This window comes from Drosophila mojavensis, unplaced genomic scaffold (genome assembly GCF_018153725.1).
Source record: "Drosophila mojavensis isolate 15081-1352.22 unplaced genomic scaffold, ASM1815372v1 contig_136, whole genome shotgun sequence".
NCBI classification, from domain to species: domain Eukaryota; kingdom Metazoa; phylum Arthropoda; class Insecta; order Diptera; family Drosophilidae; genus Drosophila; species Drosophila mojavensis.
Window position 1 is genome coordinate 9,022,983 of NW_025318667.1, and position 25,157 is coordinate 9,048,139.

General features: G+C 36.1%; 1 protein-coding gene and 1 long non-coding RNA gene across 2 annotated transcripts; both read left to right on the plus strand.

The window, feature by feature from the left end:
* Positions 1–5,790: 5,790 nt before the first annotated feature.
* Positions 5,791–12,034, plus strand: LOC6585029 (innexin inx2). The gene is made up of 2 exons (XM_002010633.4): positions 5,791–7,677; positions 11,575–12,034. The coding sequence occupies exon 1, from the start codon at positions 6,363–6,365 to the stop codon at positions 7,464–7,466; it is 1,104 nt and encodes a 367-aa protein (XP_002010669.1). The 5' UTR covers positions 5,791–6,362; the 3' UTR covers positions 7,467–7,677; positions 11,575–12,034.
* Positions 12,035–16,915: 4,881 nt separating this feature from the next.
* LOC116804561 lies at positions 16,916–20,994 on the plus strand. The gene is made up of 2 exons (XR_004364554.2): positions 16,916–20,557; positions 20,616–20,994. It is a non-coding gene; the product is annotated as an uncharacterized LOC116804561 (long non-coding RNA).
* The last annotated feature ends 4,163 nt before the right edge of the window (positions 20,995–25,157 follow it).

A 25,157-nucleotide genomic window follows, 5' to 3' on the forward strand; every position in this document is an offset into this window, starting at 1 on the left:
TTGGATAAGTGGGAAGCGTTATGCTTGATAAGGTCGTGCTGCCGGTCTTTGATCTGAGGCGCCGTGCAATTGGAAAAAGCAAATCAAAAAGTGCCGCAAGCTTTGCTCAATTGATTAGCTCCAATAACGTTTTATATAAATGCGATATGTGCATACCTCCCTCTATATCCCTTTGGGGCCAACTACTATCTGGCATCTCGGCCAGCTGAGACGGTTGACTCAGTTGAGGCAGCCATATGCAAATTGGGTTCCAAAAAATCCAAAAACAAAAATAAAACTAGTCAACTATGACGCTAACGAACAGTTCGACGAATTCGCAATGAGTAAGCGATCAAAATTCGTGGAGCATCGTTCCCGACCCAAGAAGAATTGATTCATGTTAACATTTGCCCAAAAACGCTATCTCAGCGAGGCGACATGTAAATACAAATGAGAATGATTGACGGGGCATTTGTGTGACTGACAGATACCCTGTTAATGCCGACGGTTGTTGATGACAGCTTTTCCCTTTGACAGCCATAGCATGTGCAAATAATTTGCACTATCTAAGTTGCGTGCGTGCCCAAGAAGCTACCTTTAGTTCTAGCAGTGCCTCAGTTCTGGCATTCTATTTCTTTTGCTATAAGAAGAAGCATATTATAATATATTTATAAGCCTCTAGTAAATATCTATCTAAGGCGCAAAATGAAGTCACATGCTAAGCTAATAAGTATATAATAATTCCTGAGTACTGTGAGTCTAATATCCAATTTGCTCAGATCAAGATCAAGCTGATCTCAGGTTCTCAGCTATAAATCAAACAGTTGCCAGGTTCAACGAAGTTGGAGTTCTAAAAAATCAGTTTAATTTTGCGTGGCATTAGTCAGAATTGAATAAGGTTTGTTTAGCATAAAGTAAACTGTTATAGTAGTCGAGATATCACGACCTTGATTCCGGTACTCCACATGATTGTAATTAAATAATATTAGCGATCCATTTATAGAGCTTGCTTAGAATTATATGCAACATGAATGCATTAGAGACATCTCAACAAGCTTCAAGTCCTCTTTTCCAGGGTATGCCATATAAATGTAAATAAATACAATTAACAATAGCATTAAATGATTCCTAAAGAACTGTGCCATATAATCATCGTATACAAAAATATTTATGCTTGGGCTTTGCTCATCTCATTTTTTTTTATACCCTGAACCCATTGAAAATGGGAAATCAGGGTATAATGGTTTTGTGAAAAGTGTGTAACAGGCAGAAGGAAGCATCGCAGACCCCATAAAGAATATATATTCTTGATCAGGATGACGAGCTGAGTCGATTTAGCCCTGTCCGTCATTCCGTCCGTATTATCTTTGAAGATATAACAGCTAGAGAGCTGAAATTTGCCACGCATATTCGTACATACCATACGCAGTACAAATCATATATCATCATATTTTTTCGATAACTTGCCCGATAACTTTTTTATCGAGAATAATTGAAAAATTGATTTTGTTTTTTTCAGCCTAATTTTAACACTTTTAGACCTGGAGACTTCGGATTTACCGTGTATATACATTTGATGAATATGTCGCTGCTAACTCCGCAGCCAGCAGAGCGCGTGATTATAAGTGCAGTATGAGTAGAATATCAGCTTGGAGGGTTCAGGGTATTTCCTAGTCGAGCAGTCTAGACTGGAGCCTTCTTACTTTTTTGTGGGCTAGTGCGATATTCGAGTTGAGTCGAAATCGAAATCGCGTCGAAGAAGACATGAAGGAAGACGAGACGAGATTCGCGCAAATTGAGTCGTTCGCGGGGCGTTGATTTGATTTATGCCAAACTAGACGCATCGTTGCCACGCCCACGCCGCCTACATTCATATCTAATGGATTTATGAACGTGCGATTTATAATGGGCGTGATTAATTTAAAAATATTTATGTTAAATATTTGACCGGATAATGGGCTCAAATATTATTAATCATTAGCATATCTATAAACGAATCAAAACAACAAAAATCGTTAAGTGGATCAGAGCTTGGGTTGCTTAGCTGGGTGGAAATCTTAACATAGATTGTGCTATAAAGACATTTAGAGCATGATCTATCAATTTCGATTATGTTGGCTTCAATAGACTTCCATAAAGTATTAGTCTAAATTTTTATATTGGTTGCTTCGATATGATTCAGAAAATTGGGATGTAGAGAATATTATTTATGAAATGAATAGTTCAGTTAAGTATGTAATATACAAATTATATTGAAATATATTTTATATCCTTATAGACGTGTGTATGTATATAGAAAAATGTAAACATCTTTAGATATATTTAAAATCATTATACATTACATTTATATTTAACATTATATTATTATAGACTCTATTGTAGTATAGCTCTAACAGAAATAGAAATTATAGAAAATTTCTTTTGGCTATTGTATAAACTCTATCAGTCCATAAACCAATATATAAATTTAAATAGCGTTTCTTATCGAAGCACAGTATTTGCTTATAGTATATTTTTATACGCTGAACCCATTGAAAATGGAAAATCAGGGTATATTGGTTTATATATGTATATATTTTTACAGTTCTCTTGGGACTTGATTTGGCTTTGCAGCGCTTTCTAAAAATTCCATTTTTTGGGCAGGAAACTATTTGTTATATTGTATAATACATATATGTGTAATATATTATGAAACGGGTCCCACCTGATACGATATAGAAGCTACATACTTGAGATATTATAGAGCATTTATATTAAGCAGATTAGATTTGAAAACAAAGAAAGAGAGAGAGTGAGTGAGAGAGAGAGAGAGGGGGGGAGAACAGCCGTATATATTATATATCATTTCTTGTGGACATTAAAATTTATAATGATGACAGTGGACATAGAGCTCGAAGGTAATACGTACGTTCGCGTAGGTGCTATAAATGAGGCTCGGACACAAGATTAAGTAAATGACCACGAAACGAGTGTAACAGGTAGCCCAGCCGGTTTGCACCTCTGCTATAAGCACATACATACTTGTACATACATATGTATATCTGTATACCTGTATGGGTCTGTGTATATATTGATATGTTGAGTGGATTTTGTATATGATATGTGAGGGCAACGAGGGAATTGCGAGCGAGGAAAATCCATTGATTGAGCGCTTAAATGTGTCTATCGATGGCATGGCTTGAAAGCATAACGAAAGGTAAAAGACACAAACACACTCACATAGAGTCGCACACAGCTGCAGTGCTCCACAGGTAGTTGGGCAGGTAAAGGAAATGTAATTACTGCATATTATCGGGCAGGTAAATAACAATGCAAGAACAAACAACACGCGGGATAGTGAAAGCAGTTGTCAATAATAAAATGAACACCGAAAAAAAAGCAAATTTCTTTCTGCTTCTTCACACACACATACATCTATATATATATATATATACGCTGCAGATACAGATACGTTCGTATGCCTGTGTGTGTGTGTGTGTGTGTATCTATGTATCTGGCAGTAACTTGTTTCTCGTTGCATTGTTGCAGCCCGCGTGGAGCTGAGATGCTTTATTCAGCTCAATTGACGAATTCCGAGAACTTCGTCGTCTACTTTGTATTCTTCTCCATCTACCTTGTCTTGTTTATGTGGAGCGTTACATATACAGAGAGGCATGCACACACACACACACACACTCACACGCACTTGTGCGACAGGTAATGCAGCAATGCAGCTTAGGTGCAGCCCAGCGTTGCCGGACTGATGGCATATGCAGCGTATATGTATGCATTTTACACTCTCTTTGCGCTTCTTTATGCTTCTCTCCTTAGATTGAACAAGTTTTTCTCCTCAAGCATTGCCAGACTGTCGGCAAGTGAAGTATGCTTTACTCTTGCGTAGATACGACATGATTTTCGGTTTTCTTTCTTTCTTCTGCTACTTCTCCCCAACTCCAACAAGTTTCTTTTCAGCGCTGCCAGAGTGTCGTCAAGTCAAGTTATTAACTTTGCTTTAACTGCTATTCTGCTTCTTCTCTTGTATCGCCTATGATTTAAGGCCTGAATAGAAGTGCTACTTAAACTAATCTAAAGCCAAATAAATGTTGCCAGGCTTTTTTTATATTGGAAAATTAGCATATTCTGTCTTTTTGAAGTGACTTGACTATAAAGTTGATATATGTTGGGTTCGACCACTTTTACAGTTATAACACTTGAAATCGACCCATTCAATGCATTTTAAAATATTAATTGGCCTTGCCATACTGTTCAATTTGTGTTTTAAGTCAAGCTACATCAGATCTTTAGTCGGTTATAAAGTGGGGATAGTACTGTCAGGCTGGGAATATTTTTATATATTATTTAAGAGGTTTTATGCGCCTAATTTTTTCATATATTTACCATCATCTTATTTTTTCTGGCTAACTGTTGACTGTTTTATATTCTATAGAGTTTCCGAATTTACAACTTCCCAAAAAAAAAAAGGAAGGAGAAAAGGTAAATTCGTCATTGCATTTGTTAGCTGCCGTGGATGTTGGAAGTTTTGGAAATACCCCTTTAGCTGATGTTTGTATAGGTATAAAGGGTTTATTGTAGCGCCTGCAGCGTTGCCAGATGTGCAGCTGGTAGCCAAAAATGTAAACGCAAATGCAGTTAAACAGCAATTGGCAAACACACACACACACAAAGGTGGCCAAGTATGTGTATTGGCCAAGTTGAAGCTGGCTTAAGAAAATGGCGACATTTCAGCATCAGTGGCATCACTGACTCATGGCATGTTGTCCTCCCCCCTTCACTCACTCTTTCTCCCTCTCTCTCTCTCTCTCTTTCTCTGTGTTCCTACTTGACCCCGCTGCTGCCCTAGCTAACCACCAACATACTATGCCACTGTATATATATATATCTATATATATATATATATATATGGATGAGTGTGTGTGTGTGTGTTACCAACTCAAGAGACGCGCGTCTCAGCTTCCAGTTAGCGCTTGAGTCTCGACGGCGCGGACTACACTAAATCATGCGCTCTCCCAGCGGCAGCATAAAACCCGACTGCACTGATGTGCTATGTGCGATAACAAATATACCCTGTGGTAAATATTTTATTTTAATGTTGATATTGACATTAAGTATACTCACATTCAAGTGTGATATTATTAATTCAATGTATTTAAACGTTTATTTATATTCAAATATAATTATGGTTTAAACAACAATTACATTTGCCTGTTACTTACCTAAGATATCTTAACTAAAATACCCACACTTTAAAAGCCCTGCTCATTGGTATAAAAGAAACAAGTCTGACTTCAGATATAAAAGCAGAGACTGATTGCATACATGTATGTTAATGTGTGTGTGTGTGTGTATGCAGTTGTGTTTATGTGCGCACTCGAGACGCGAACTCAACAAGATCCACCCCAAAAATAGCAACATATTTTACCTGGCCAAACACAATTCACACTCTACTCTCGCTCTCGCTCTCGCTCTCACTGCTTTGCGCTCTGCTATGTGTGCGTCGCTCACTGACTTGTTGGTAAACGACTCAAGCTTGGCTACTTTTGCGCTCTCGCTCTCCCTCTGCCGCTATCTGGACCTGTATGTGTGTGTGCTGGAGTGAGCAGTTTGAAATACTCTCTCTGAACACATTCGTGTCACTCGGGTTTGGGCTCAGTTGAAATTTTCTGTTCGAAGAGTGCGCTTAGTGGTCGCTGCTGCGACGGCGTTTCAAATATATAAAGTACCAAATACACACGACTGACGATACGTTCTTTTTTTTTTTTTTGTATTTCGTTGTTTTTTTTTTGTCGGTCAACAACAACAACAGTCGCTCTTTCTCTGCGAGTTCTTCATTTTTGTTTTGTGTGTGCGTGTGTGTGTGTGAGCGACTGTGCGTGCGTGTGTATGGGAGAGCATCGGCTCAAATACACTCGAGGGAATTTTTTTGAGATCAGTTCAGCGCACGGAGCAGCGGCGAGTTGAGCCTCCCACGAAACAGTTCGACGGCTCAGTACGGCTCGCACGATGTGCATTCTCTCAAGCGTTATGTTGGACAAGTGATGTGTGAACGAGTGAACGAGCGCAGCAATAAAGCCCAATTATATATATGCATATATATAAACAATCAATCAATCCATCAATCAAGCCATTCAACAATTGGTTAAACAAGTTAATGCATTAAAAAAAAAAAAAAAATAAATAAAAACAGCTTCAAAAACAAAAAAACTGCCAGAAACCAGACGAAACGCGGAGTTAGCGACAGTCGATCAATCAAGTGATCAGAGGACAAAGGATTCATCAAGCTGCCAATCAATCGATTTATCGATCCATCAAGCAAACACAAAACTAAAGCAACTATTTTTCTGCCAATCGATCAATCAGTAAATCGATAACGACAAAGTGCCAAAATGTTTGATGTATTTGGCTCCGTAAAGGGGCTACTGAAAATCGATCAAGTTTGCATCGATAACAATGTCTTTCGCATGCATTACAAGGCGACGGTGATCATATTGATTGCCTTCTCGCTGCTCGTAACATCTCGCCAATATATCGGAGATCCCATCGATTGCATTGTCGATGAGATACCACTCGGTGTGATGGACACCTATTGCTGGATCTATTCAACGTTCACGGTGCCCGAGCGTCTGACAGGTGTCGTTGGCCATGATGTCGCCTCGCCCGGCGTCGGTTCCCATGTCGATGGCGAGGACAAAGTCAGATATCACAAATACTATCAGTGGGTTTGCTTTGTGCTCTTCTTCCAAGCGATCTTGTTCTATGTGCCGCGTTATCTCTGGAAGTCGTGGGAGGGCGGCCGACTGAAGATGCTGGTGATGGACCTCAACAGCCCCATTGTGAATGATCAGTGTAAAAACGATCGCAAGAAGATATTGGTCGACTACTTCATTGGCAATCTGAATCGTCACAATTTCTACGCCTTTCGGTTTTTCGTCTGCGAAGCCCTCAATTTCGTCAACGTCATTGCGCAGATCTATTTCGTAGACTTCTTCCTGGATGGCGAGTTCAGTACGTATGGCAGCGATGTCTTGAAGTTCACGGAAATGGAGCCCGATGATCGTATCGATCCGATGGCGAAGGTCTTTCCAAAGGTCACCAAATGTACATTCCACAAATATGGTCCATCCGGTGGAGTTCAGAAGTTCGACGGACTCTGCGTGCTGCCATTGAACATTGTGAATGAGAAGATCTATGTGTTCCTCTGGTTCTGGTTCATCATTTTGAGCATCTTGTCGGGCATCTCGTTGGTCTATCGTATTGCCGTTGTTATGGGACCAAAATTGAGGCATCTGCTGCTGCGCGCTCGCTCCCGCTTGGCCGAGAGCGAAGAGGTGGAGAAGGTGGCCAACAGGTGCAACATTGGCGATTGGTTCTTGCTCTATCAACTGGGCAAGAATATCGATCCATTGATCTACAAGGAGGTGATCGCTGATCTATATCGTGAAATGGGCGGCGATGGTCAAAGTCCACAAAAGCAGCCTTTCGAGGCTTAAGATCGATGGAGATGGAGCAAGAGCGAAAGAGAGAGAGAGAGAGAGAGAGAAGGAAAGCGAGCGAGATAAAGAGAAAGAGGAGGAGAGAGAGAGAGAGGAAGCGAGCGAGAGAGAAGAGTCGAATTTGGAACTAGGAGTCGGCGGAGCTGGGAGTCGGAAGTTGAAGCTAGAGTCAATGTCGGCAGCTATCAGTGGCAGCGTGTCAGCGATTGTAAGTAAAACAAATAAATATCAATTTCCCCTCAACTCCGTTTCCCCCACCCTGTCCACTCAATGAATGCGCACACGTACATAGAATTCCCCTCCTACCATCTTCAATCAAAACATATACATACATAAACATTCAGCAGCAAAGAAACTGTAAATCAGACAGACAGAGGAGAGAGAGAGATTGAGAGAGAGAGAGAGAGAGAATAAGAGATCGAGAGAGCGAGCTAGAAAGAGCGACCACTCCAAAATTTGAACAATCATTGTTAACGAACAATCTTTCCCCTACCCATAAAAAATTCACTCATGCTCAGACGCTCAGCAGAGCTGCCAGATAGTTAGCATATTTCTGATCTGTTTCCTTAATGAATTTGCTGCTGTTTACATGCTTTATTGCTATAAATAAATCAATACATACATATATTAATTATAGCTCTAATATTAAACGAGCTTAGCTAGCATATTCAAGACCTACAGTTGCCTGTTAATAGATGCGATTGAGTAATACTTGGTTATGCAAAGCGATCTGTGCTAACAGTGCTCTGTTAACGTGCGATCATTGTGTGAAAGAGCGAGCGAATCTGACGTCACAAGCGATCTGTTAACCGTGGTAAATAGCATAACCACGCGCTTTTAACAGCAGCTCAAAACTCACGCGCTCGCCCAACAACATTTCACAGAGAGCGTGAGAGCGAGCAGAGCGCACACACATGCACTGCTGGTCTTACGCGCTCATTTAAGCGTAACGCAAGCAGCCTCAAGTCAACGCTTGCGCAAGCGAGATAACCGCTGAAGCAGCGACGCGACGCATGCGCGGCTAGGCAGCTAGAGCTGTGTATACCCGGCTCCCTCGCGCCCCATAAAGTACATTCCAGACTTCTCTTTTGCTTCTTGTCGCTGAATCTGCATGCAAACTGGTTTGACCAGCCATGCCTTCATCCCGGTGGAGGCTAGTGGGGAGCAGCCGGCGCAAGTTCAGGGCAATCGTGAGGGCGCATTTGCCAACAAGAAAAATGCTCATCGGCCACGAAGAAATCCGTCTGCTAATTAAGAGACACTTATTAAGAGATAACCGCGTGATGCCAGATAGAGAGTGTGAGAGAGAGAGAGAGCAAGACACGGATAGAGAGCTATAGTTTAATTGGATACGCGACCAGTAGTATACCCTGTGACGATGTAGCGATTCCTTTGAGAAATACCAAAGGTTTTATTCGTACAATTATTCACAGCTACATATGTTTTACTCTTTATAATCTCAAATAAATCGGCTATTCTGAAAGCTAGAGCAGAAAAAAACTGACAAATGGACAATGCTCACATATATGTATATATTTGTGTCATGTCTAACAAATCTAGACATATTCAACGATAATAACGATAATAATAACTCAGACACTATTCGAGTTAAAGTTCTAAAATTTCTTATATTAGCGCGTGCAGACAAGTTTTAATGAATTAAATAAAGTTATGTCAGCAATATAAATTGCAGATCTGTCTGTGCGATACAAAATACATAAAGATATGTATACATACATACGTCATCGCACTTCACATTGTAGTACAGCTCGCGCTATGCTTGACCTTATATCAAATAGCACAAGAAAAAAACCACTCCAACTATACAATTGATATTTTTTTTTTCTAATCAGTTCACCATGTCATTTGTCTTACTCTTTCGTCGTCTGGTATTTTTTGTTGGTGTTCTTTTTGTGTTTGCTTTCCATTTTTATATGCCTCGCTTTTATATGTTCTATGCGCGTACAGACAACGCCAATCAGAAGTTAGGCAACATAGTGCCCTGCCGCCCTTATCTTATCAATATCGCCACACTACCGCCTCCTCTAGCCGACATACTTTAAGAGCTTTCAAGCCCGTAATAAGACCGAAGAAAATGATGCTGATGGTTTATCACATTTTAAGTGATAAAGTGTTGCAATTAGCACACATTTACCCCATTGCACACGATCACATTCACACACACACATGGACATGCTTGTAATTTACAATTAATGCAAGTTGGAGAGATATATAAGACTAGAGGCTACCCTATAGAATAGCCAATAAAAGAGGTACGAGTAGAGATTCATAAAAGTCTTCAATAGAGAAACTCAGCTCTAATAGAGTTCCAGATCTTTTACACAAAGCAAACCAATACTCATACATGTGATAGCCATTTAAACTTACATATGTATATGTATATATAAATACAGTTATTCAGCATTGTAATGATCGGCACTTGGTTTTATGAATGAAAATTTCCAATGTGAAATGGCAAATGGGCGGAAGGCGACCTTCAAAAAGAGAGAGAGAGAGAAAAAAACAACGTTTGACACGCGAAAAAAACGAAAATGAGAAGCGCATAGAGAGGCTTTATAGATTGTTGTTATTATTTGCATTAATATTGTGGTTTGTTCATTTGTTGTTGTTGCACGCATATTCACTTTGTATTCGTTTGATCGCATTCTTTTCTTTTCAATTTTTAATTGCATTAATTACTTTCAATTAGGCAAAAGACGGCCGCGCACTGAGCCCAGATAATTGCCATTAATAATAGTGTCAAAGTTTAGCAGTCGAAATATATAGGATATAGTATGTTAAAGCAGAAAGAGACGTAGCAGAAAACGCCGAATACACATTACGTATACGCTGCTTATATAATATTGCGCATACGCCGCGCTTGTCCACAAACAACAAAGAAAATTTTTTAAAATTTTAATTGCTTTATTTTTACGTAAAATTAAAAACATTCGCTATAAAAAATATGCGAAAATAAATATATGTACATAAATAAGTAAATTTATATATGTGCATATACATATATTTTTTACTATTATTAATTTCTTAACTAATAGCAACGAGCAAAAAAAAAAAAAAATAAATAAATAAATAAACAAATAAAAACAAAAGAAATGCTTTCCTATTGGTTTATTATCTATGGAAAAAAATAATAGATAAAATATATATGTATTCCCAAATTTCAGTCATTGCTAAGAAAACAAATAGCAGAAATGTCGAAAAGAAATAAGTATCCATTTATTCTTGTTGGTTTTATACCCCGAACCCATTGAAAATGGGAAATCAGGGTATAATGGTTTTGTTAAAAGTATGTAACAGGAAAAAGGAGGCTTGGCAGACCTCATAAAGTATATATATTTTGTTATTAAATACATTTTTTCTTTTATAAATTAATTTACGTATTTTTCATACCTAAATCCAAAATGGAAATTCAGGTTATAAATATTAAAATGTGTGTAATAGGCAGAAGGTGGTGTGACAGACCCCATAAAGTATATATACTCTTAAACAAGGTGACGGACTGAGTGGTGTTACCTGTTAGTCTGTACGTCCATCTTTCCGTCTGATCCTATGAATGAAAGCGTCATTCTCTATGCGGCTATGAGAGCTAAAAATTTTTAATTTTTTTTTGGGTCAGGCGCACATTGAGTGTATTTAAAGAATCTATAACTGTTTATGTTTTAGTTCTATGGATTAAAGAGCTTAACAAACATCATTCTGTTATATATTTTATTCCGGTTATTTATATATATATTTTTAATTTTCAAAAAAAAAAAAGACCTATTTTAAATATGTTTTGTTTATTTTCTTAAATTTAAATTTGTATATATTAAAAAAATACTATTGGTATTTTTTGGTAGTTTTTTGAAAATTTTCTAATATTATATTCAACAAGTGTTCTGCTACATTTGGTGGCAACTTAATTTAGCTTTACACTTGAAATTTTAGGGGAATAGATAAAAGATTAGATATATGTATGTACATATGGGAAGGGAATTACAATATGTTTATTCTGTCTCTTATTCACTTCAGCCCTTGCCCTTTAATGTTGTTTTATTCATTCAATTAATTTGTAACTATCCCTCTTTCTCTTCCTCTCTTATAGTTGCACGCAGCCAAAGCTAAGTATAACAATAAGAAAAGAGGGCGTGGCCTTGTAAGCTAATCATGAGCTAAACAAAGTAAACAATACAGAAATACACACCCATGCAACACACATATCAACGAATTCCGCTTGTGTTTCACATGTTTTCACGAATTCCAAAACATGTGAAAACCAGTGCAATGAATGAAGAAGTTAAAAAAAAAGTCCATAGTACTAGACCAGAACCCGATCCCCGATGCCAACGACAATCAGAAAATGTTCAAACAAAAGACAAGCTACAGATCGAACTATATAGCTAGATATATATGTTTATATATTGAGCTATAGGTAAACAGTTAAAAGACGCAGCATAAAAGACAACAACAACAAAAGTGCAGGCCAACTGGAATGCGAGTTGAATAAAATATTTTTTATAAAACATAAACTACATATATACACTACTATGTATATGTATATAAATTGATCTACATATAAATATATATGTATGTATATGTATGTATATACATATATATCTATATGATGCAAATGCCACATGCGATTAATATTTATGCTAAGAGTTGTGATCATTGATTAAGCAGTTTATAAAATTTATAAACAAATCTACAAAAAAAAAAAAACAAAAAAACAAACATGAAAAATAAAATTTAAAATAAAATTGCAATAATAATAAGCACAACAACAACAACAACTATGGAAACAAATGCAACAATAATTATAAATATTACAAACAAATTATTATGAATATATACAACAATATTTTATAATGAAAACAATATATTTTAATAACAATTTTTGCGCATATTAAAAATTTACATAATTATATAATATATATAATTTTTTTTTTTTTTTTTAATTTTACACATATTTTTGTAGCAATTTTTTCGCCAGCAATTTTTGTAGCATTTATTAATCTAGCTTTTAGAAAATTTTAGTTTAGCGCAATTTTTTTTTTTAGATTGAAAAACTTGAAGAAGAAAAGAAAATGAAAATATAAAAATACACATAATATTTATACTAAAACATTATAAGCAGCAAAAATATTTTTAGTTATACGAAAGACTCAAAAGCAATAAATAAAAAAATAAATAAAATGCAAATGAAGAATTTTAATAACAAAAACAAAATATAAATATAAAATAAAGAAACTTTTACAGCTGAAAATTGTATTGCAGCAATTTTTTGTTGCTTAATTTTTTCATATATATATGTATATGTATGTATGTGAGGAATGAACTATGTAAGTGCGCACATTTACAAGCCAGCTTGATATAGCATATATATTTTTTATATAATTATCGATTTATCGACTTATCGAGTGTGTAAATGCGCCACAGGCCGTAATCTAAGTTTTATATATAAATATATAAATAAAAGAGAAACAATTTAAAATACAAAACAAAAGTATTTGATTTTTTTTTGGACGGCATTGCGAAAAACACAATATTCTCTATTGGTATAGACTTAAGAGGGAATCAAATATCAAATTTGATAGCTATACCTCTTAAAGCATTCGAGCTATGCTACAAAAAGTAAGTATGTTAAATGAAAACTGGAGGAATAATTAATGTTGGAGCTGTTAATGATATATCTATCTGATTATTATATGATAAACCTCTAAATTTTATAAGCCTGAAGAGTCACATATATATCTCTTGAATCAGTGCCAGTTGAAACACTATAGAGAGTGTTTACACAATTTGTAAATGGGTAGAAAAGTGAGAAACCTGAACTCTCAGTTGACCTCCGATGAACTCAACTAACAAACGCGTCATAAATCTAAGCAGACAGGCAAACGAGGTTGCGATAAGACGAAGCTGAAATACTCTAGAGTAAGAAACCATCGTAGATATGATATATGTATATATAGACACTGAAGGTACGGCAATCACAAAAATCATTCCGACTCCTTACCTAATCAACGTCTTTTGCATAGGCTCTAATCCGAACTGCATTCCTTGTATGCCACAAAGGCGACTCTTTCATTTGAATACTATAAGACCCTCATAAAGGCTATGCATGCTATCATTAGATAGCATTACATAACACATTGCTGTTGGGGAACAGAAATTGTTAAAGCAAATACTGAATTTTACGATACTATGAAAGACCTAAACAAATCTTTGTCTAAACAAGTACAGTATGCACTCGTTGCCGTGACAAATAGTTGAAGTATGTTCTATATCTATTTTATGATTCTCTCTTATGTCATAAGCTCTTGCTCACTATATCGGCTGTAGAATTTTGACTAGGCTTTTTTTTAAGACTTTCATTTGAAGAAGAATATTTATTCAAGAGGCAGTGTAAACGAGGGATAAAGCTAGAGAGAGACAGGGAGATAGGGAAACGAAAGAGAGAGCGGGGAGCAAATGATAGAGAGAAAGCCAGGAGACTATAATAAATGAGAGATAGCAGATATACGAAGAGAAATAAAGGTAGAAAACTGGAGGAAAGAGATAGGAGATGGGAGAGAGGGCTTCTTGCCTTTGAATGAGGGAAAAATAAAAGTTGGACTTTGTTCCAATTTGTATGATGGTAAGGTTTGTTTGTTGCATTTGTCGCAAATTCGACTTGAAGCCTCAACGGATGCCAACGAAGTGAATCGCATCCGCTGCACACGCCAATGCATTCAATCTAACGATCCGGCATTCAAACACGTTTCTATTGACTTCTTATTTTTATTTTCGCTTATTCTATTTTCTGTTTGACTGAGTCAACGTTTTAGTGGTCTGGTTTATTATGGCTCCAACGTCGCTCGCGATTATGGCAATTCTGACTGATCGACGGCATCCAGCAGCCAGCAATCGAAATCGGACTCTAAATTGGGCCTCAGATCGGATTACACTTGCGCCACAGACGGTCGCCGGAGCAACTCGTGCCATTACTCGATTATGATGTTATTTGTTTACAGCAAAACTTTTCAGTTACTGAATGGTATGGCAATGCTACAACAGGGACAGCCACAGCACCGTCTTCAGTCTCTGCTCATGACTAGTATTTCAATTATATATATATAGAGTATATATAAAAACGCCATCGAAGTCTAGTTGAATTATTCGAAAATTGCACTTGAAGCACTTGAATTTATGTTTACAAAAAGTTATCTTCACGAAGTGTGAATTACTAGCTTCATATTTTATTTGACATGTTTTCGATTGGCATGCAGTTTTCTCTCAGAGCTACCATGCTATAATAAGATGCCACAATATATATGAATATACTCTGTATACAGGATCACGTCTAAGATATGTATGCTAAATTAATTTTTGGTTTGGTTCATCTTTATTTTCGGCAAATTCTGATTCATTATACTTCTACTTCTACTGATTCTCGAAAATGTAGGGCCCTAATTCGATGAGGCAACGCCACGATTGCGCAATTGAGGACGCACTCAATATTATTTTAAAGGGCTTCGAAGACAGCAGAAGCACCTTGGCATAATTGCATTATATCTCATGATCCCCTCAATGAAAATATAGATTGTCATACAAAAATATAATAAATAAATCTTGAAAGAACCAAAAATTCCCTATACTCTCCGAGCACATCTCTTGCTCGATTTTTTGCTGAGTTTCCAGACAAGAATTTCAACTGAAATCTCTTAAATTTTAATGTCTTGAAAGGCAACTTACTGAGAGTCTGAGCCGAGCATCATCAAAATATGCTAAGAGGCCTTTCTTCAGGCTATCCATTTCATTTGAGTTGAAATATCATTAAATGTAATCATACTCTGTGGTTAACCTGGCGAAACAGGGTATTTGAGGCTCTTAAAGTCCATTTAATATTTGTATGTAAGACATATATATATATATATATATATATATATGTCTTATGTGTGAATTGGTTAGTCAACTTGATTTCGTTTGCACTGCAAGGTAGCTGCGAAATAAAATAATAAAAGTCTCAACATACAATCTACCCCTTGGATATATGTATGTACACATACATATATCGCACACATGGCATATGCGTATAGAAGAGGGGCGTCAGTCTAAGCAAATTATCATATCAAATTGAATAAAACGCTGCAATTGTCCAGGCGTGCCCTCAATAAATAAGTAAATAAATAAATATTACGCCAGAAGAAAAGCGAAATTCTATGGCGTTACCTAACTTGCTTCCATTCACAGTTGCAAGGGGCAGAGGGGGGTGGTAGGGCGGCAGCAGCTGTTTAGTTGGGGTCAACAGCAAGCCAGTCAGTTGCAATTGGAATGTGAGAAGCGCCCACAAGTTAAGCAATGCCCTCTCAAGCTTCAAGACAATTGCAATATAAATAGACATGAGTCTAATTGAATTACCTGAAAGCTGACGCAATTAAATTTCAGTGCGCTTAACGGTCAACGGTATGACATAAAAAGCAAACCAGAAGGGTAACAATCGCTTTACCACTTACTCATTCGCTTAAGGATAGACCAACAAGAAGAAGAAAAAATAATAATAATGGAGATATGCTTCATAAGTGAAGCAAAGCTGCCATATAATTACGTAGAGTTTGGGGAGTATAGCGCAAACATGTTGTGGCCAGTGAAACGTTTACGAAAACAACAGAAGCGGGAAATTGCAAGGGCGCAAGATCATTTGCAATGAGTTAATAAAGCCAATAAAATAAAATATGTTTCATAAAAAGTCGAAATAAAAGTGAATTGCAAGTAATACCAGTAAAACGTTTAGGAATACAGCACCGAAGAAAAAAAAAAAAAAAAAACTTTTTCCTAGATTTATGGAAGTAACTTGAACTTATATAGCTGTATCTCAAATATATGGAAGCATTGTAAAATTTATTTATTTATGTATGCGTCAAGTGTAAGACTGGCCAGTAAAATGTTTAAGAATGATTCACAAAAAAAAAAAAAAAATTAAGCGTCCCATCTTTTTGGGAATATTTGTTAATGGAATGCTTAAGAATGCAATTATGGAATATGTTTAATATGCTTGATTTTCCATATCAAAGTCAATTGAAATTTTGCAACTTTTAACTAGACCGAATAAAACTCAGAGAGTTCTCAAGCAACACTCATATGCAATATCCTGGTATTTGTGGAGCCCAGCTTTTTTTTTTGGAAACTATTACGAAACACTAAAAAAAAAAAAAAAAAAAAAAAACAAACACGAATTGAATTGGACAAGAGCTGAACTACATGGGTTCTCCCCACGGGAAACCGCAGCGACAGTTTTTGTTTAGATTTCACAGCAAATTCACAGCACAAAAAAAAAAAAAGAAAGAGAGACAATAAACAGAAAGAGAGAAAAAATAATCACAATAAATCTGACGAATGACAAAACAAAAGACAAAAGCAAGGAAAAAAAAAACTTTTGATAGTTGACTTTTAAATAAATAAATAAATTGTTTCTAAATTTAAGCTTAGACCCCACACACACATATACAGAGAGAGAAAGAGAGGGAGAGAGAAAGAGTGCACGAATGGGCGATATTCTGGGTTATACAATTCGCGGCTGAGGTCGCCAATGATCCATGCCATTTCGCATACATTTAACAGCTTTGCCAATTTGTTTAGATTGAATTAAAATTACAATTTGGTTGACATTTCGCGCGGCAATTTGTTTGATACGAATTAACCTTTCTGAATGATGCAACGTTCAAGGTTATTTGCTAAGTAAAAAAAAAATAAAAAAATAGAAATAAATAAAATTTTATTGTCTACATTATTCCAGTTTAATGTTGATTTTAGATTTGTTTGTTGAACGAGCTTTAGTTTAGTTGAAGTGCCAGCACATGTAGATTTTTATTTATTTATTTTATTTTAAGATATTCACAAAAGAAAGAAACACTATTAAAATATATTATATAATTGTTGGGAATCTTAAAAATAAATATAGTAGTAAATGTGGGAGCTCTGCTGTAAGATGGCCTGAAAGCAAGTATTTAATTAATTTCATGGAAGAACACATGGTAATATGTATATTTTGTGACCATTTCATTAACGTGAAATTCGCTATGCAATGATTAATCCGATGAGTAGAAAGGTTGCTCCGTAAGGAACAGAGAAATTAAGTTAACAAGCGGGGCGAATCAATATTATCAATAATCAACATATGCAGAAAAAAACATTGCTCAGAATTGTGCTACGATTGAGTAATGATGAAGGATCTATAAGGAAACCTCTACTATGGTAAGATGCAAAATGGAGATTAGGACCCCAGTTTAGATGACGCAGCGCGAAGAGGAGAAACTGTTTTTGGACCGATTCGATGCGATCCTTATGCGACTTAAGCTGGGGAGACCAATATTTTGAAACATGAAAGTTTAGTAATAAAGGGGTGTTTAAACTCCTTTAATAAAGCCTTTAGTCTAAATGCCAAATCAGGGTATAAAGTCTTTGTGAAAATTAAAAAAAAAAAAAAAAAAACAAAATGTATAAAAAAAACAAAAAACCAAACTGGTACTCGAACCAACAACCTATATGTTCGCGAAAATACGGCGCCTCTACTAACAACGCCACTTCCTAATTTAAAATAATAATAAAAAACAATTTCGCTCTCACCCGCCTGGGGGTTTGAACCTGGGACAATTACGGCGTCGCGCACCGCATCTACCAACAGCGCCATTCCAGACAGATGAGAAAATGTAATAGTATCCTTTATATAGGCACTGTATTTAGGATTTGCAACTAGTAATTAAATTTTCAGTGCAACTCTGAAACACAGAGTTGCATGATATTAGACTATCGAAGTAAGCCTTCGTTGCCTATAAAAGGAGCACCTTCTCAGTGCTTTCCTCAGTCTGCCTCTGGGTAGTACTCGGTGCAGGCTGATTTTTTTTTCATATTTTTTTTGTATTGGAAATTTTTTTTTTTGGTTTGGGATCCTCATCGCCGGCAACAGAGATATATTCCTGTTCGTCCGACGAATGTAAGTCCTCCACACTGTGGAGAGAATTACTTGGGGTGTTACACACATAGATTGTGTTTGATATGAGGATTGAGGTGGAAGTGTCTATAAGACATCCTCTTGACTCCTGCTGCTCACCCAGTGCAGGATGATTTTTTTTTTTTTTTTTTTTTTTTTTTTTTTTTGGGATCCTCATCGCCGGCAACAGAGATATATTCCTGTTCGTCCGACGAATGTAAGTCCTCCACACTGTGGAGAGAATTACTTGGGGTGTTACACACATAGATTGTGTTTGATATGAGGATTGAGGTGTAAGTGTCTATAAGACATCCTCTTGGCTCCTGTTGGGTATCACCCAGTGCAGGATTTTTTTTTCATTTAAATAAGATTTAAAAAAAATTTTTTTTTTGATTTGGGGTCCTCATCGCCGGCAAACAGAGATATATTCCTGTTTCGTCCGACGAATGTAATTTGTCCGCACTTAAATTCGTTTTTGTGCGAGTCCTCCACACTGTGGAGAGAATTACTTGGGAAATACACACATAGATTGTGTTTGAGGATTGAGGTGGAAGTGTCTGTCAGAGACTATTGTTTTTTCATTTAAAAAAAGATTTTTTTTTCCATTTTTTTTTTTGGGTTTGAGATCCTCATCCCCGGCGGCAGGATATATTCCTGTTTCGTCTGACGAATGTAATTAGTCCGCACTTAAATTCGTTTTTGTGCGAGTCCTCCACACTATGGAGAGAATTACTTGGGGTGTTACACACATAGATTGTGTTTGCAAAACGAGGATTGAGGTGGAAGTCTATAAGACGTCCTCATAACCGGCGGCGGGGATATATTTATATTTACAGTATTTATTCATCATTTTATTGATTGGTTTTATAATATCGTGTATATCACCTCTATCCATTAAATTACTCCACTTTCTTCTTGAATATATTTTTCGCACGTGCTCCGATAGCATCCAAGGAGGTTGTTCTGGTGGCGTATTGTCTCCAAGTCCATTGGCCGCTTGACTGAAGTAGATCTTATTATATCGTCTATTATCTCTATTGAATTGTTCCACTTTCTTCCTGAATATAATTTTCGCACGTGCTTCGATAGCATCCAAAGAGGGTTATTCTAGTGACGTATTGTCTCCAAGTCCATTGGCCGCTTGACTGAAGTAGATCTTATTATATCGTCTATTATCTCTATTGAATTGTAACTTTCGCACGTGCTCCGATAGCATCCAAGGAGGTTGTTCTGGTGGCGTATTGTCTCCAAGTCCATTGGCCGCTTGACTGAAGTAGATCTTATTATATCGTCTATTATCTCTATTGAATTGTTCCACTTTCTTCCTGAATATAATTTTCGCACGTGCTTCGATAGCATCCAAAGAGGGTTATTCTAGTGGCGTATTGTCTCCAAGTCCATTGGGCGCTTGATTGAAGTAGATCTTATTATATCGTCTATTATCTCTATTGAATTGTTACACTTTCTTCTTGAATATAACTTTCGCACGTGCTCCGATAGCATCCAAGGAGGTTGTTCTGGTGGCGTATTGTCTCCAAGTCCATTGGCCGCTTGACTGAAGTAGATCTTATTATATCGTCTATTATCTCTATTGAATTGTTCCACTTTCTTCCTGAATATAATTTTCGCACGTGCTTCGATAGCATCCAAAGAGGGTTATTCTAGTGGCGTATTGTCTCCAAGTCCATTGGGCGCTTGATTGAAGTAGATCTTATTATATCGTCTATTATCTCTATTGAATTGTTACACTTTCTTCTTGAATATAACTTTCGCACGTGCTCCGATAGCATCCAAGGAGGTTGTTCTGGTGGCGTATTGTCTCCAAGTCCGTTGGCCGCTTGACTGAAGTATATCTTATTATATCGTCTATTATCGTCTATCGTATCCGCGTATTGCAAGGACAGATCACGAAGATATTGTTTTGGAGAGCTTTCAATGTGGTTTCTTATTCTAGTAGTTTTAATGGATGAAGTCTTATAAATCGTCTATTATCGTCTTACTATTGAAATTTTTCACTTTCTTCCTGGATATAATTTACGCACGTATTCCAATGCCATCCACGGAGGTTGAAGCCCAGGTTTTGACTACGCACCCTCGTCGTTGATTCATTATTTTGGTGGTACTTATAATTACTCATTATAATATTATTATTATTTATCTGCGTATTGCAAAGACAGATCACGAAGATGGGGCTTTGGAGAGCTTCCAATGTTACATGGTTTCGTCATTAGTTTTATTGGCTGAAGTTAATCTTATAAATCGTCTATTATCGTTGGTGAAGTTTTTAAAGAAATCCGGATGTAAAGAGGTGGAGCCTTAATGAAGTACTTGATGTTTTTTGGGTCGTTTGTGGATCGCGCTCTGACTATGACAGTCGGCATAAGGATATATTACTTTTATGGACTGTTATTAATGTATTCATCTAAGATTAATGTAAAATATCCGTATTTTTTTTTTAAGTTTTTATAATACATAATATACATATTTCAATTTGATTCTTACGTTTTGAAATCTTGTCTGTATATCTCTTATTAAAATAAAAATGCTTTCATCATATATGAATAAAAACGTCTCTCATTAATTTCTGTATTTATCTCTTATATTATCATATAACATATATATATTTATATATATTTTTACAAGGATTTCTTAGCGAATTATTTCATTTTCATACCCTATATGGTTTTGTTAAAGGTTTGTAAAAGGCGTGAAGGCGTGGCCCCAAAAGGCATATATATTCATCATCTGAACGACGAGTTGAGGCGATTTAGCTCTGTCATCTGTCCATATCGATCTTAGAAAGCATAGAGATGTAATCATTTAATTGTAGGCTAGTGTATAGTATATTATATACTTATAGATTTTTTTTTTTTTAAATGTATTTTTCGTAAGTAATAAATGTATTTTTAATTTTCAATAACAACATTACAAGTCTACTTAATACTTAATATATATTTTTCAATTTTAATTTTTTATATTTTGATGTATTGTGTTTTTGTAATAAATTATCATAATTAATGTTGAGCTCGCGTGTCACGCCTTTCGCGCTCCTACTCTATCCACTCACTGCACCCACCGCTCTCTTCCCTCTCACTTCAACTTTACCTACTCTTAGTGAGGCGACAAATATTTATTTTCTTTATCAATTCTATTATCATGTCGCATCTAAGACGCCACGAAAAAAATCGATATATTTAATTCAATTTAAACCCCCATTCATTAGCATATCTATGGGCCAAAGCCCGTTCTAAGTATTCAAAACATTCTACAGTTTTTGTTTGTATTTTTTTTTTTTTTTTTTTTTTAAGCGGTTAATCGTAATAACACAATAAATTTGGGCCCCTTCGTTATTTCGTAATATTTTATTAAGTAAATACAAAGATATTGTACCTCTTATACATATAGTGGTTTTCTCATTTCCGTCCGTCTATCCCTCCGTTCGTATATCCCACCTTCCCTCCGTCTGTCTATCCCTTCATTCGTATATTCTACCGTCCGTCTGTCCGCACATCCATCCGTACGTCTATCCCTCCGTCCGTCCGCTTGCCCATCTCTATCTCACTCCGTCTGTCCGTTTGTCCATCCGTCAGTCTGTCCCTCCATCCGTTCGTCTGTTCCTGCATCTATTTGTCCGTCCGTTGTGGAAGTGCTAAAGAGTTAAAATTAGGAGTGAACCCTAGCGTCGACAATACAATTTCAAAAAGATATGCGGATATACCTAAGCCCATTAGGAACGTGGCAAATCCGGTAAAACTGCAATTGGTAACTTCCGACTGCAACTTTCTTATTTTTTCTTACTGAATGATTTGTTTCTGTCCTCTCAACTAATCTTGTCGGTTAAGGAAACTCTGCGTATGTTACTCCTATCATGGGACTCGACCTCTTTGTTTTTATCAGTTATGTTAATTAATTTGTATTGAAAAAAAAAACAAAAAAATTCAATTAATAAAAATATATTTGCAATATAAAATTCTTTGAAATATAAATAATTTTTATATATTTTATGGTTCATGGTCTTTGTTTTATATGGGAAGAGAAATTTGGTTATTTCTAACTTGCACGCCCAATCGAATGGGGGGATTTAGTAATTTAGAATTAACCAATACTTTGCCGCAGATTTCTACCGTTTATTTATACAAATTTCAGACTAGCCTTTTTTTTAATTTCTCGTGATATTTTTTAAGTATTTGAAAGTTACATCTAAGTCTATTTGTGGTATACGAAAACATGGTCCTTCGTCATAAACTTCTATAAATTTTTTGTTATTTGTTAGCAAGAAGACAGTCGGGTTTCTCTTGCGGCAAGTTTATTTTAGGACGGATTCAGTTTCAGATTCCGATTCAGTGGAACAAGCCTGCTAGGGTCGAGTTACTTACCTTTCTCTCCATAGTCTTTGTGGATGAACATGAAGTGGGCTTGAAATCAAATTTAAGTATAACATAAATAAATAAGAAATCTCTGCTCTAGCGTAGACAAATAGACTTGGTATTCAATGACATAATATAGTATAAATAATCAAGTAATGATTAGGTATAAACTCAGTTTCGTCCGCATGTAAACTGACTGGTTCAACTGGTTCTGTTCTACCCAGGAATGTCTGACTGGAGAATCCTTAGGTAGTGTTATATGTATTATTTGAATTTTCCCCTTGTTAAATTTTAATTCCTTCCGATTTCCCTAGTCAAGAGGAAACATAATCATGTAGATGTGTTATGCACCTGACTTATATGTTTGGCTATATATATATATTTTACGTGCATATTTATTCAGATCTCATAAAAGTCTTCTATGTGTGCTGGACATTTTGAATGTCTGCAGATATCTGTTATAACACTGTTGTATATCTGTCATATAACAGTCATATGTCTGCAGTGGTGTTTATTTTACGAGTCGCGACCGAAGATAATACCCATCTATCTGAACATTCATTTATTGTTTATCAATTGACGTTGACTTTGTATGCAAATCCTTCTCAAATTCAATTTTGTCCGTTGACATTTGGTGAGTGGGTGAGAGTGTCTGTGTGTGTGCGTGTGCGTCATTTGTTTATTTATACAGTTTTTGTTCTTTTATTTTTTGGCTTTTCCATGAATAGTTGGACAACTTTGTTACTGTTGCACATTCGCGTAATTCGTGCACAATGAACAAAATTCTGACACATTCTCGAGTGGTTCCAGCGAATATTTAACTCCCACAACGAGCCCCATTAAATGCCCACATTCACTGCACTTCCCACCACAACTACAGCCACTGCTCCTGCCCCTGCCCCTGCCCCTGGCCATGCCACTTGCGCTCCCAATCACGGCCGACCTCTTTAAAACAAAGGCCCTGACTGTACAGAGAGGAGCTGGGTTTTTATCAAAGCACGCTTTGAATACGCTCCAGAAACACATTTTGCGGCTATAAACAAAGGCGTATGCATATACATATCTAACCGATATAATAACCGATAATCTAGGCATATCTGCCCATCTATCTATGTCGTCTACAAATTTGACTTCTTGCGGAAGTTTCAATCGTTTTTAATGAGCTATCCCGCAAGCTGCATTCAAAATGAAATAAAAAGTGTAAATGCTGCTGCCCCTGCTGTGCTTTATGCTGCTATGTATATCGTATATATATATATATATATATATATAGTATATATATATATCGTATATAGTGTCTGTGTGTCGGCAAATATGTTACCATATATCTGCATATCGTATAAACATGTATTTGAATATCGTATAACAAGCTAGCTATCGAATATGCATTTGTCGTTACATATATATCGCCTAGGTATTTTTTTTTAATTTAATGAAATTATATTAATATTTATTTGATTTTTATTACTCTACTATAGGTAATATATAAGTACTGCTATTATAGGTAAAATGAAAAGCTGAAGAATAAACATTTATTTAGAATGGTAAGTGAAAATTAAAGAAATATTTAAATGATTTTAATAAATAAAAAAATTTAATTTGTGAATTAAATGAATATTACTTAAACAAAATTTGAGTCAGGCAATATTTGAAAAATAGGCATTACTTAAAATGTGTCCAAATATATTCTACAATGAAGAAAAAAAAGAAAAGTATATTAAGGGCGACTAGAAGTTCAATATTCATTGACTTTGACAACACTCTCTAATTTAATAACTATTATTATTATTATTATCATTATTAGTTTTGTTGTTGTATATTTTGCATTTTTTCTCTCTCTCTCTCTCTCTCTCTCTTCGAATGCTTTCCTAGATTTGTACATATAATATCATATACATATATATCATGTATATTAATATCAATATATAATATAAATGATGTTGCCCTATTCGATCTCTCATGTCCAACAATACTGTTGATTTACAGGGTATTCAAAGGCCAGCAAATGAGGCGTCACTACAATTTAATAATGTCCGCTCCCCTCTATAAAGATATATGTAAACATATATGTATACATGTGTGCGTGTTTGTGTGCCAGTGCCTGTCTTGTGGCACAATCAGCGTTTCTAATTAGCCGGCCAGACGCTGATTAGACTTTGGATTTTGGATTTGGGCAATGGACGGAGTCAAGTTTCAGCTGCAGTTTGAATTTTGTCGGCTTCGGTTTTGGCTTTCAAGCGGCCAAGCAACTGACGATCGCAATTTGTTTGCCTCGTGTCTGTTTAGCTTTCGAACGACGACAACAACAACAACAACAACGACGTCAGCTGCAACAGCAACAGCAACAACTGC